Here is a 13,581-nt window from a genome sequence, read left to right as displayed (position 1 = left end):
TATATATCGCGGATTTTTTGCTCGTTCGCAGATTTCCGCGGACAATGGGTCTTTTAATTTCTGGTACATGCTTCCTCAGTTGGTTTGCCCACTTGATTTCATACAAGGGACGCTATTGGCAGATAGCTGAGAAGCTACCCAACTTACTTTTCTTTCTCTCTCTCTTGCACTGACATTCTCTGATCCTGACGTAGGGGGATTGAGCAGGGGGGCTGTTCGCACACCTAGACGATACGGACGCTCGTCTAAAAATGCTGAAAGATTATCTTCACGTTGCTACCTTCTGTGCAGCTGCTTCCTGAAGCGACATGCTGCACGGTGCTTCGCATACTTAAAAGCTCAAAGGGCACGTATTGATTTTTGATTGAAAAACAAACTCTGTCTCACTTTATCTGCTCCTGACGGAGGGGGTGTGAGCTGCCGCCTTCAACAGCTTTGTGCCGCGGTGCTTCACATACTTAAAAGAAAAACAGCCCTATTGATCAGTTTGCTTTTCTTTTTTTTTATCTCTGTGACAGTCACTGCTCCTGACAAGCACTCCTTTGAAGAGGAAGATATGTTTGCATTCTTTTAATTGTGAGACGGAACTGTCATCTCTGTCTTGTCATGGAGCACAGTTTAAACTTTTGAAAAAGAGACAAATGTTTGTTTGCAGTGTTTGAATAAAGTTCTTGTCTCTCTACAACCTCCTGTGTTTCTGCGCAAATCTGTGACCCAAGCATGACAATATAAAAATAACCATATAAACATATGGTTTCTACTTCGCGGATTTTCTTATTTCGCGGGTGGCTCTGGAACGCAACCCCCGCGATGGAGGAGGGATTACTGTACTCTGTTCATTAAGGGTTTACCATTCTTATACATTGGCTATTCAAGTCTCACCACCCCTACCCTTCACACTACATGCTTGTTTTTCTTTGTTTCCCTCAAAACAACTAGGTTGGTTCTGCACACTGATTCAAATCTAAGAGTCCTGTTCTTCCTAAGCCCCCATGATTTTCATGATTACACCTGTCAGAACATAGTAAAATCTGTTTTCTGATTTTTTTTTTTTTTTTTTTTTTTTTACATCTTTTCAGGCCTCCAGGTGGCAAAATTCTGGCTATAAATTGCATTTGCCTGAGATGCAAGCAGAGATCAATAATGGGTGGTGTAGAAAATAACAAAAAATAAAAGTAAAAGCCCAGTATGGGAGATTTTTGAACGCAATATTGAAGACAGTCATTATAAGCACATTATTTTGGAGCATGAAATGTTGTGTGTTTGACATTTTGAAAAAAAAAAAAACCCTCAAACCTTAAAATTCACCTAAATTTCATTACAAATTGACCTATTTTGGGCAATAAAAGGAAAAGATAAAAAGTGCCAACAGCCAGTGCAGATTTCAGCACAAATGACATAGAAAAAATTATAAATTTGTGTAGAATTGTTCATATTCGGTATCTGTTTTTATTCTGCTTGTTTTTATCAGACAAACACAAAACCAGATAGAAAACCATGTAGTGTAGTACACTTCCACTAACATTAAAATCCTATCCAAATCTGTTAATTGTATAGTTCTGTCTGTGACACAAAACTAAACTCTGTTGGAGCTCCATGCCATTATTATTCAAACTAAAACTGAAACTAATACAGGTAGATATTTAAACAAAATAGAAATGTCTTTATGAAATAAAAACTAAAAATACACGATGAAGTAAAACTAAACTGAATTTCCAAGTAAGGTCAGAAAAAATATAGAAATAAATAATATAAAAAGGCAAAACTATAATAACCTTGGTCAATAGTAATATTTTGGTGACCTGACAATTTTATTGGTAGTATTTTGTAGAAGGTAAAGAGATTTTTTCTGAATGCCTGCTCCTGCCATTTGCTCAAATGTTGTTCAAGTCTCATGTTACATCCTCAAGAGAAGGATGTGAGTTGTGCCAGTTACAAACTCTAGACAGAATTACACTTACCTTGGCATGTCGGGGTCATTGAAGCACAGGCCACATCTTGGATAAAACTTAGGTGTCATTATCACATTTGAAATATGTTAATTTGGAAAAAGAAGGTAAAGATTTATCAAGTTACATTTAATGAAATGGACTTTTCTGAACTATAGCTTTTAAAATTAAAATACATTGTCCAAGTATGCTTTTGGTTTCATGCAAGTTTTGACAAACAAATACACTGTATCATGTGAGTACAGATATATGATTATAGATTAGTGTATTTAATAATCTGAAAACATTTTTATTTGTACCAGGCAGCTTTTTATTATCAGCAGTGTGCATATGTATAATAGAAGAGCAGCTGTCCACCTCGGTACTCAAAATTGTTGAGTCTTTATAAAGTTACAAAGTAACGGGTCAAGCTTTCTGCGGTGTTGATGTTTTGATTGCTCATTTCTTAAATGTACTTATCATTAAGATCAAAACGTGTTTTAATTCTAAAAAAATTGAATATCATTTGATGTAATATGTGAATTAGAAAAGTTTCCACAAATCTTTGTAGCACTGCTCTAGGCATCTGCGTTAAATTACTGGGATGGTCACTGCCTAACGGATCTTACATATTCTTACTGTGGTCGTGTGGGAGTTCTGTGAGTACTGTTGTTTCCCTTCCGCATTTGACTTGTAAAGTTATTTCTTGTTTTGTTTTAAACGAAGAAATGCATAGAAAAAATGTGAAATTAACATAATACACATTAGTTATGTGATTAGTGGAGATAAGTTAATTTAACTCTTTTAGGGCAGATGTCGACTTTTGTCGACAGGAGGGCACATTTCGACAGAAGTCGACATCCAGGGGTAGAGGGTGACAATCAGATATTAATGGCGACAAAACTCACTGTTACGTTACACACATTCCCTCTCTGCATGGAGGAATGTTAGACTCATTGACTCGGCATCTAATCCTTGCGTGTGTGTAAGTTATGAAATGTAAACAAAGGCAAGATGGCATCAACATCTCATGAGGGAGCGATGCACCTACAGCAAGGTTTGTGTGGGAGGAATACTCAGACATTGATCCGTGGGAGCCAAACTGGCTGCCAGACTTCACAAGACAGCATGGCTTGCTGTTGGACGTGACATTACGAGCCAGTGGACTACTTCAGGCTGTTCTTTCCTGAGGCTACCTTTCAGCTACTGTCAGACGAGACAAACAGGTATGCAGAGCATGTTTTTCAAAGTGGAAACCCACAACAAAAGACGAGATGAAGGGCTTTGTGGCATTACAAATAGAGATGGGACTAGACTGGCGATATAACTTCAGGGAGCATTGGTCCAGACGTGCTTTGTCCCCTGGTGGCTTTGGGCAGGTTATACCGCGTAATAGGTACGTGCTCCTGCAAAGTTTTATTCACTTCTGTGATAACCAGAAGCAAATCCCAAGGGGTGAGCCAGGCTATAACCCCATGTATAAGGTTCAGCCCCTGCTTGATATTGTGGAACCAACATATAAACAATTTTATTAGCCTGGCCGTGATTTGCCTATGATAAAATACAAGGGATGCCTTTTTTTTCGCCAGTATATGCCAGACAAGCCCACAAAGTATGGCATAAATGATTTTGTACTGGTAGAAGCAAACATTGGTTTCTACCTGAAAGTAATTACATATACAGGAAAGCATTCCTTTCAAAGAGAGAACTGTCCCTTGACAAGTCAGGTTGTGCTGGAGCTGCTTCAGGGCTATGAACATTTGGGTCATGTTGTGTACATGGTCAATTTTTATACATCATCAGAATTGTTCATGGAGCTACAGAGCAGGGGAATTGGAGCTTGTGGCACAGTGAGGGTGAACAGGAGACACAGGCCTTCACAGTTGAAGCCAGACAGGCTGAAGATGAAAAGAGGTGACAATCAGGCTTTCATGTGGGTAGAAAACTTGGTGGCAGTGGCATGGCACGATGTCAAATGGGTGACTTGTTTCTCTACAGTACACACTATCAATGTATGTGAGAAAGTTATTCATCAAAAGGGAAGCCCAGAAGGTAGGAAGCTGGACAAGCCAGTTGCACTTGAGGAATATAACTGTAAAATGGCTGGAATTGATCGACTGGATCAGATGCTGGGGTGATACGGTTACAGCCATAAGTCCACCAAGTGGTACCACACTGTGTAAAATTGCATGTGTGAGATTGCACTTACAAATGGCTATATATTGTTCAAGCAGGCAAGCAGTGACCGCACTATGACTACAGCAGATTTACGCAAGAAGATGGTTGACAGCTTGCTGGCAGAGTATGTTGCAGTGCCTTTGGCAAAGCAAGGAAGGCCATCACAAAGAGCAGTGCCAGACAGGCTGACTGAGCGCCACTTTCCTGCAACATATGAGGACAAAAATACAAACCTGACTGTGTTGTGTGCAGCAACAGACAATTGAAAAGGAGGCACCAGTGCAAATAATATTGTAAGCAGTGCAACGTGGCAGTGCATGTGATTGGCTGCTTTGAGCGATATCATACTTTACAGGATTTTGCTGTGTAACATGTATGTGAGGGAAATCATATGAGTATGCAGGCTCATACAACATGCAAGACTAACATTTGTCAAAAAAATATTTTTTGTTGGGTTGATATGTTGAACCATTGCTTTGGGTTAACCGTCCTCCATTCGCCTGATTTTTTTTAAAACTTTCAAGCTTTGTCACCGCAACTGTTTTTAAATGGTTATGTTCTGCCTTGGCTTGTAACAGACAGATTAATGCTCAAATCCTATGCTTATTTTTATCATAAGCAGCACTTATTGTTCACATTTTCACTTATTGAATTCTGTTGTATTATGTTACATAGCCTGCGAAGGGGTGTATACACTGAGTGGCAACTTGGTGGTAAAGAACACATTTAAGAGTCTCAGCGCTTTTGTACACATACCATTTGACCTGAACTGATGAAATTGCCTTTTTTTTTTTTTTTTTTTTTTTTTTTTTTTTTTTTATATAAATTTCAGCTTGTCAGTACTAAATTCACAGGCCCAGTCAACGCTGACCATTATGCAATTTCCACGTTGTATTGTGTACAGGCATGATTGAATAAACAGTGAAAAGGGCAGAGTGTGTGATAAAGTCAAATTAGTGACACTGAGCTGCAAATATCATCAAAATTTATAGAGCATGGTGAGTCATTCTTGCTGAGGATATGTTAATAACCAAAAATATTCATAACTTAGTAAACTCACTGACACTCATTGATATCAATCTATTAATATATGGGGGGGAACATGTGAACTCAATAAAGACCCTAGCACTGTAAGGCAGGAATGACAGTTCTGTGCTACCTCTCTGCTTATGCTAAAACATCTAACTAAGCTTTCAGAACGTACAACCTGATTAAAATTTAATGTATGCCTATATCAGTACTCGGTTCTTGTGACATGATACGTTGCGTGCGTGCTCAATCTTGGTGTCGCTTGACCACCGAAGTACAAGCACTATGATACTGGGTGGCAACAGGCAATATCTTTGTGAAATAAGGAAATAAATAAAAATGAGTCCTTTCTCAGTAATTATTGTCTAGTTGTATACAGAACAGAAACGGCAATTATCATCTGGATTTTATACGTGTGCTTGAGACAACGTTTTGAGTTGAAAAGCATATGCTGGAGAAAACCACAACCTTGGGGCTAAAAGGTTGTTGTGGAGGAAGACTAATAGTGAGGTGAAGCTCACGCCCAGTCTCGTTTTTAAATTTGCTGAGTCTCAGAATAGTGGCTTGCATTTTGGTTTTTCCTTCCTAAAGTGACATGGATATGTGTTTTTCTTTTCTTTTCTTTTCAAATGTGTGCACAATCTCAAGATGCAACCCAATACTTGGTAACACTTTTTGCTTGAATTCTTTTTTGCTTGGGTGCATTCAAGTTTTAATGCTTTTGTTTTCACATTAGCACCTCAGTACCTTTTACTTCAATTATAAAATGCAAGAGCAGGCTTCACATTTTTTAAAATACGTGTTTTAAAAAACGTGTTCCTTGATTGTGAAGAATAACTTCAACTTGGAAAATACCAAACTTATCCTTAATACATCTTCTTATTTAACACTTCTTTTCTTTTTCTTTTTTTTTTTTAATGCTAGGTCCTGAGACCCCAGATGATGGTTCAAATGGTGATTCAATTCTTGATTGGTTGAACTCTGTGAGACAAACTGGAAACACCACAAGAAGTGGCCAACGAGGGAACCAGTCGTGGCGGGCAGTGAGCCGCACTAATCCCAACAGTGGAGATTTTAGATTTAGTTTGGAAATCAATGTAAACCGTAATATTGCCGAGCAGCAAATGAGAGCAGAAGGAGAAATGACAGAGAGGTCAGGGACTGAGCAACCTATGGAGGTTTCTTCACATCTTACTGAGACAACAAATGTAGAAAATGCTGATATGGATTCTGAAAGTCCTGGCCCTTCAGATGCTGACAGAGTGCAGGAAGTCTCAGAACCACAAACTTCCCATGACCAAACTACTCAAAGAGGTGTCAGACGGGCAAGAAGCCGTAGTCCAGAGCAAAGAGTAACAAGACCAAGAAATGACAGGAGTTGCTCACCACCATCTCGGGATAATGATCAACTGCGTATATCTCACCAGACCAGTTCAGTTGAAAGTCAGAATCTAGAAAACCTTGTCGAACCACATACTGAAGAATCCAGCTCTGTAGCACAAAATTTGAATTCAAGGCCAAGTCTAACTGAATCTGATGCTGATTTACAAAATTCTACAAGACAGGATTCTTCTGTTCTTTCTGAACCATCTCAAGAAAATAATTCTGGCATTCAGGCAAGTGGTGATACTAATGCTGCAGGGAGGAGACCACCTACTATCATGCTGGATCTTCAAGTACGGAGAGTACGGCCTGGAGAATACAGGCAGAGAGATAGCATAGCTAGCAGAACCAGATCCCGGTCTCAGACTGCCAACAATACCTTTACATATGAAAGTGAACAAGGTGGTTTCCGGCGTACTTTCTCGCGATCTGAGAGAGCTGGTGTACGCACTTACGTTAGCACAATTCGTATTCCAATCAGACGGATATCTGATGCAGGACTTAGTGAAGCTACCTCCATGGCATTGCAAACTATGATCAGGCAAATAATGACTGGATTTGGGGAACTTAGTTACTTTATGGACAGTGACAGTGACTCAGATTCAAACAGAGGACCCAACATTGATTTACCAAATGTTGGTGGCAGTTTAAGTCCTGAAAATGTTGAATTGCAAACCCAAGAAGATCGGAGGAATGATGCAAGTTTACAGTCTGGGGCTGGAGGAGAGAGTCGTGAAAGCAGAGTTCCAAATAGTGCTGAGGACGCTGGGTCCTTGCCTTTTCTTAGGCTAGCACACTTCTTTCTTTTAAATGATGATGATGAAGACCATCCTAGGGGACTTACTAAAGAACAAATTGACAATCTTTCTACCCGAAGTTTCGGGGAAAGTGATGGTCTTAAAACATGTAGTGTGTGTATTACAGAGTATGCAGAAGGAAATAAGCTTCGCAAGCTTCCATGTTCTCATGAATACCATGTTCACTGCATTGATCGTTGGCTTTCTGAAAATTCCACTTGTCCCATTTGCCGTAGGGCAGTACTGGTTTCAGGCAACCGAGAGAGTGTCGTCTAGCAGAGTTTTTTTTTTTTTTTTGTTTTTTTAGCTCTTGGAGTTTCTGTGCAATAGAGTTAGCTATTGAAGGAACAGCAGAGTCAATATGATGTTATTCCAGTTCTACTAGGGGAATGCTTGACTCACTCTTAAATGATCTTTGTTGAAAAATAGAAAATGCTGTATGTATGTTTCCAATGGATTGCTCTTACTCATCTTGGAAGACCAAGTTATTTATCATGAATAGGGGAACTTAACTCCCTTGTATCATTCATTGTTGATCATTTTTATAATCATACTGAGAAATAAAAAAATATGACTATACTTTTTAACATCTTTTTAATATCTTTATAAGAAGACTGAAAAGTGCTAAAAAGCATCTTAACTTGTACTTTTGTTCTGCTGCATTAAAATGTTTTTTCTTTGCACTAAATGTCACTTTTTTGCTTTGCATTAGGTATAGAAAGTTACCACCCCCTTTCAAAATTGGTACCTCTTTATAACATACTGGAAAAACAGGCTTTTTTCATTTTTATTTGCAGTATATTTCAGACAAGAATCCACTATGAGCTGAAAGGTACTTTCAAAAGAACTTAAGTGTTAAGGCATTTCAAAGGCTCTGGGCCTCTCATAGAGCATAGTAAAGACCATCATTAAGAAGTAGAAAACATGACACCGCTAATTTCTTTCCAAGAGAGTGACTGAGCAAGGAGGAAACAGATCTCCCAGGCCACCAAAAAAACAGTGGCAACTGTGAATGATCTATAGAACTTTTTAGCAAAGACTAGTCCTTGTGTGCGGGGGACTGTATCACAAACACTTAACCTGGCCTGTATAGGAATGATGGCAAGAAAAGAGCCGCTCAAAAAAATAAAAGGCCTACTTGTTTTTCTTTACTGAAAATTACCGTGAAGATTCTGTGGCCAAGTGACAAAACATGCTGTAGTTAGATGAGATTAGAACTGCAGCAATGCTAACCAGTATGTCAGACAAAAACAAATACATCCGATTATCCAGTGAACACTGTTTCTAAAGTAAAGCAGGGTGGTGTCAGCAACCCATTTTGTTCATTTGTCAGGATAGAAGGGAAGATGGGAATACAGGCAAATTCTTGAATAAAATGTGCATCCAACAGCCAGGAAGCTAAAAATATCTGATCTGACAATGACTCAAACCACATTAACAAAACTATTGTACAGTGACTTAAGCACAGATGTGTGATTATCTGGTTAGTGTCCTGAACAAAGTTCTCTAAAAAAAAATCTGCAGGATGCCTTAAAGAGGGGGTAGCACAACAATTCGTCAACATGCAGTTTGATTGAACTTGAATAATTGTATAAAGGGGAATAGGAAAATATTACTACCTCTTCATATGTAATTCAATAATTCCAGACTGACTCAAGCCTGTAAATCTAAGAGAAGGTGCTTTATTAACTTGTGGGTAAGTGTTCACTTATCCAACCGGTTATTCAACTTTTTATTTTCGTACAACACTGTATTTTCTTTTGTTTTTTTCACTTCAATGTTAGAAATCGCAAAGTAATGTTTGTAAATAAAACTGGAAAATGTCTTCATTTTTTTCTTCTGCTTTAAGGGCAACAAAAGATTAACGTTTAAAAAGGGGATGGTGACTTTTTATGTAAATTCCTGTAATTCCTAATCATTGTTTCACTAAGTAAATGTGTTTTGTGTTTTGTTTTTATTTTTATATGTTGTGAATTACTTGGCCCTGTGAGTTAAGTAGCTTGGAAACACATCCATGGGCATCAAAGTAAAAAAAAAAGTTGCATTAAAGGAAAGGTTTATAGTTAGGTTCAGAAGTATTTGGACAGTGATACTATTTTCATACATTGGTCCTGACACCACTAAAATGGATTTGAAATAAAGCAGTCATTATCCGATTGAAGTGTAGACTTTCATCTTTAATTTAAGGGGGTAACACAAATATTGTATGAACAGTTTAGTAATGACAGCCATTTTTCTGAAGAAACACCTCAACCCCACATTTACAGGGGCTGAAATTTATTTGGACATTTGACTGACAAGCTTATCCATAGCAAAGCTGGAGCAGTTCCCTTATTATTTCATTAATTATTAAGCAGGTAGAAGGTTTGGAATTGATTCCAAGTGTGGAATTTGCATTTGGAACCTGTCAATGTGAACTCTCAAAGTGAAGTCCAAAGACCTGTCCATGAAAGTAAAAGCAGTCCATCATTAGGCTGAGAAAATTAAACAAACCCTTTAGAGAGGTAGCTGAAACACGAGGAATGGTCAAATCAACCATTTGGTGGTTTCTTAACAACACCAGAAGTTCTGGAAAACCACAGAAGACAGCTGTCCTGGATGATTGTAGAATTCTGTCCTTGGTGAAGAAGAACCCCTTCACATTATTTAGCCAAACCACGAACAATCTCCGGGAGGTAGACCAATCAATGCCAAAGTCTACAAGAAAGAGAAGACTTCATGACAGTAAAGACAGAGGGTTTACCTCAAGGTGCAAACCATTGGTAATCCCCAAGCATTAGAAGGATGGATTAGACTTGGCCAGAAAACATTTTTAAAAGCCTGTCCAGTTCTGGAGCAGTTTTCTTTGGACAAAGGATAAAGTCACTATATGCCAGAATATTGGAAAGAGAAGAGCATGCAGAAGCAAGAAATGCCTTATAATCCAATAAATACCACATCATCAGTGAAACATGGTTGAGGCAGTTTTATGGCATGATTGTGCATGGATTCGAGTGGAAGTAAGTCACTAGTGTTTATTGGTGATACAACTGCTGGCAGAAGTAGCAGGATGAATCCTGAAGTGTGTAGGGTTATCACTACAGGTTGAACCAAATACTGCAAAATTATAGGACAATGCTTTACAGTACAGATGAACAATGAGATGAAACATACTGTGAAAGCAAACCAAGTGCTTTTCAATGCAGTGTACAGAAATATTCTTCAAAGGCCAAGTCAATCAACTGACCTCAACCCAACTGGACATGCATTTCACTTGAAGACACAACTGATGGCAAAGTATAATGAAGAGCAGCAACTGAAGACAGCTGCAATTAATGCCAGGCCAAGTATCACTAAGGTGGAAATCAAGCATTTGGATACGGTCCTGAGTTCCAGACTTCAGGCTGTCATTGACTGTAAAGGTTTTTCAGTCATGTATTGAAAATGACCATTTATGATTGTTGTCTAAAACATTTTGAGCCCCTGGGTATTATTGTGACTATGCATAAAATTAGCTGTCATTCCTGAACAGCTCAAACAATATTTTTGGTAAACCCCTTAAATTTAAATCTGAGTGTCTATATTTCAATCACATAATGATTGCTTAATTCCAAATCTATTGTGGTGGTGTACAGAGCCAAAATTATAAAAATAAATAAAAAAAAGTGTCCAAATACTTATGGACCTACTGTAACTGTAGACGAACTTGGGAAAGTTATAGATGTTAGTTTTGAACTAAATAAAATTTATGGCATTAAGAGTAAATAAGTATAAACAATGTAAATATTTAACACTGTAAATGTTACAATGTTGTGTTATTTTGTTTCAGGTATTACATGCCTTTAGAGATGTTTATAAATTATTGGGGGACATTTCATTTATTTTAATGTTCTAGCATGACAGTTTCATAAAAATGGAGAATATCACATTGTTACACATTGAAGATTTCTTGATCACTTGTTCCTCTTTCTGTATCATATATTCCCTATGAATAGCTGAAAAAAAAACTAGCTTCCTGAGCAGTCTATCTGCAGCATTTACAATAATGAAGTTAAGCTAAACCTCACTTGTGCCACGTCAACAAAAAAGACTAATTCAAATGCAGAGGATAAGTTTTTCATTGATAGTAGCTCTGATCTATTTATATTGAAGAACCCAGCATGCCTGTCTAGCTACTGCAGAGTTTGCTGTGAGAGTGTAGGTACCTAAGATAATTGTTAGATTTTATTGGGTACCTAAGCATTTAGATTCCCCCTCTACTTGTGTGGGTGGCCTGTGTTACAACATACAACAGCAGGTATGGTGGTAATATAGTGGAGGCTATACATGCTTTGTATGTAAATGAGCAGATAGGCTAATTATGTTTGTGTTGCTTTTGAAGGATTACTTCCAGAAAGACATCTCTTTCCAGTTGCTTCAATAGAAAAATACAAACTGCAAAAATTAACTGTTTTGTTTCCACTGTTTTACAGATCAAACTAATCTTCTGTTAATGTATTGGCTTTTCTTTTGGGCCTTTTGATGAGTATCTGGCTGCTTGTAAAAAAAAAAAAAAAAAAATTGTGACAGCATTATACAACTTTGGTTTTACTGCAAACAAAGCATGTTGTGTTACCTCAGAATGACTAGTTAGAAATAGCTATTTTCCATTTTCTTCAGTTAAGCTGGTACGTTTTTGATGGCATTGGTTGTTTAAGCAAAAAGAGTGTTTACTAAGTACTGATTGCTTTTGCAGCATTGCTAGGGTTTTTGTTTAAATTGTAACTTGAACTTGAAATCTAAATTCTTAAATGTAGTCACAAAAAAGCCAGGGGACTGGCAATGTGGTGTCACAGTTACACCAGTATTATTAGCTGCAGTTCCAGACTTTGAAACACTAGGTTTGCTGGTTCCGTTTTTCCACCTCAGACTCTGTGTATCACTTGAAGCTTATGATTCATTTTATCTTAAAGGGGAAAAACGGTTAATTGTAATAATGACTTTTCATGTTGTTTTGGAAATGGGTGTCTGCCATATATTTAATAATAAAAAAGATGCTGGATAATTGCATATACTTAAATTTTGAATAGCGTGATGGATACAGTTATGTTCTTAGTCTGGCCCATTCCTCCTACAGACTGGTTGGGTTTTGCCCAGATATTCCCTAGATTACTAAAAATTTAAATATAGTTTGAAATAGCTAGTAGTTCATTACTGGGTTTGTACTGGCCATCTGGCATTCAATGTCACTGTTTTGCATGCAGTTCTACAATGTAAGAGAAACATTGCAGGGATCTATCTGTAACAGATTTGTTGAGCAGTGGACATGAAGCCTACCTTAACTGCCTAATGACCTGGAGAAACAACCAGTCATCTAACACTAAGGTAACACTTATGTGATGCTTGTCCACATTTGAAGGCAACTGAAACTTGCTACCCCCACACTTGCTATCCATATATGAAAACTTTAACTTGACCAAAAATGTTGCTTAGTTTTACCTACAAAAATGTAAAGCCTCCTTCAGTGGAAGGTGACTTTGGAAAGATGTGCTCTCATTTCACTTGCTGTTTTTTTTTTATGCAGCGGGAGTGGCAATCTCTGCTACAAAGGTCGCACCTCTGAGTGGTTTCAGTTCTGTCTGTGGAGCAGCGTTGCTTTCTGTGGGCTTGCTTGTCTGCCACTGCTTTCTGAAGTGTTTCTTCTCCAGACTTGAAGTACTGCTTCAAGATGCCTCTCCACTTTGCATGATCAGCTGCAAGGCCTTTTCAAGACTCTGTGCCCTGTTTTTCTATTGGTTGATGCCAGCTGGCCTTAAGAGATGTCTTTGGGGATGCGACTGTCATCCATGTGGCGGATGTGACAATGCCAGTGGAGTATGCGTTGTCTGAACAGGGTATACCTTCTGGGAAAAGCCAGCATGTAACAGAAACTCAGTGTTGGTGACTTTGTCCTCTCAGGAGATGCACATGATGCGGTGGAGGCATCACAGGTGGAAGGAGTTAAATAGATTCTCTTGCCTGGCATATGTTGACCAGGTCTCACTGCCATAAAGGAGTATGCTAGTCACGCAAGCGCTGTAGATGGCCATTTTGGTCTTGATTTTCAGTTTGGTTCTTCTCCAAGATGCATGTAGTAAGGCAAGCAAGAGGAGTTGTCTTCTCGATACATTTGTTGATTATATCATCCACAGAGAGGTCATTGCTGATGATGGAGCCCAGGTAGATGAGCTGGTGAATGACCTAACAATTTGCAGTTGTCGATGGTGATGACTAGCGGTGCCTCAACATGTTGCCCCATCACATCGGTC

At 38.4% G+C, this 13,581-nt stretch overlaps 2 protein-coding genes across 4 annotated transcripts in view; one reads left to right on the top strand and one right to left on the bottom strand.

Annotated features, from left to right (window-relative positions):
- The window catches only part of rlim (ring finger protein, LIM domain interacting), an 84,407-nt gene extending 72,060 nt beyond the window's left edge, over window positions 1-12,347 (top strand). For all 3 annotated transcript variants that reach the window (XM_051934370.1, XM_028815420.2, XM_028815419.2), the window contains one exon: window positions 6,060-12,347. In XM_051934370.1, coding sequence (XP_051790330.1) covers window positions 6,060-7,591 — 1,532 coding nt within the window. In that variant the 3' untranslated portion in view covers window positions 7,592-12,347. The remainder of the gene's footprint in view (window positions 1-6,059) is intronic.
- LOC114662093 (monocarboxylate transporter 8-like) overlaps window positions 1-13,581 on the bottom strand; it is a 1,225,996-nt gene that overhangs the window by 500,492 nt on the left and 711,923 nt on the right. The window lies entirely within an intron of this gene.

This window comes from Erpetoichthys calabaricus, chromosome 12 (assembly GCF_900747795.2).
Source record: "Erpetoichthys calabaricus chromosome 12, fErpCal1.3, whole genome shotgun sequence".
Classification (NCBI taxonomy): domain Eukaryota; kingdom Metazoa; phylum Chordata; class Cladistia; order Polypteriformes; family Polypteridae; genus Erpetoichthys; species Erpetoichthys calabaricus.
Note: the sequence above shows the minus strand (reverse complement) of the source record. Positions and strands in the feature narration are given on the sequence as shown.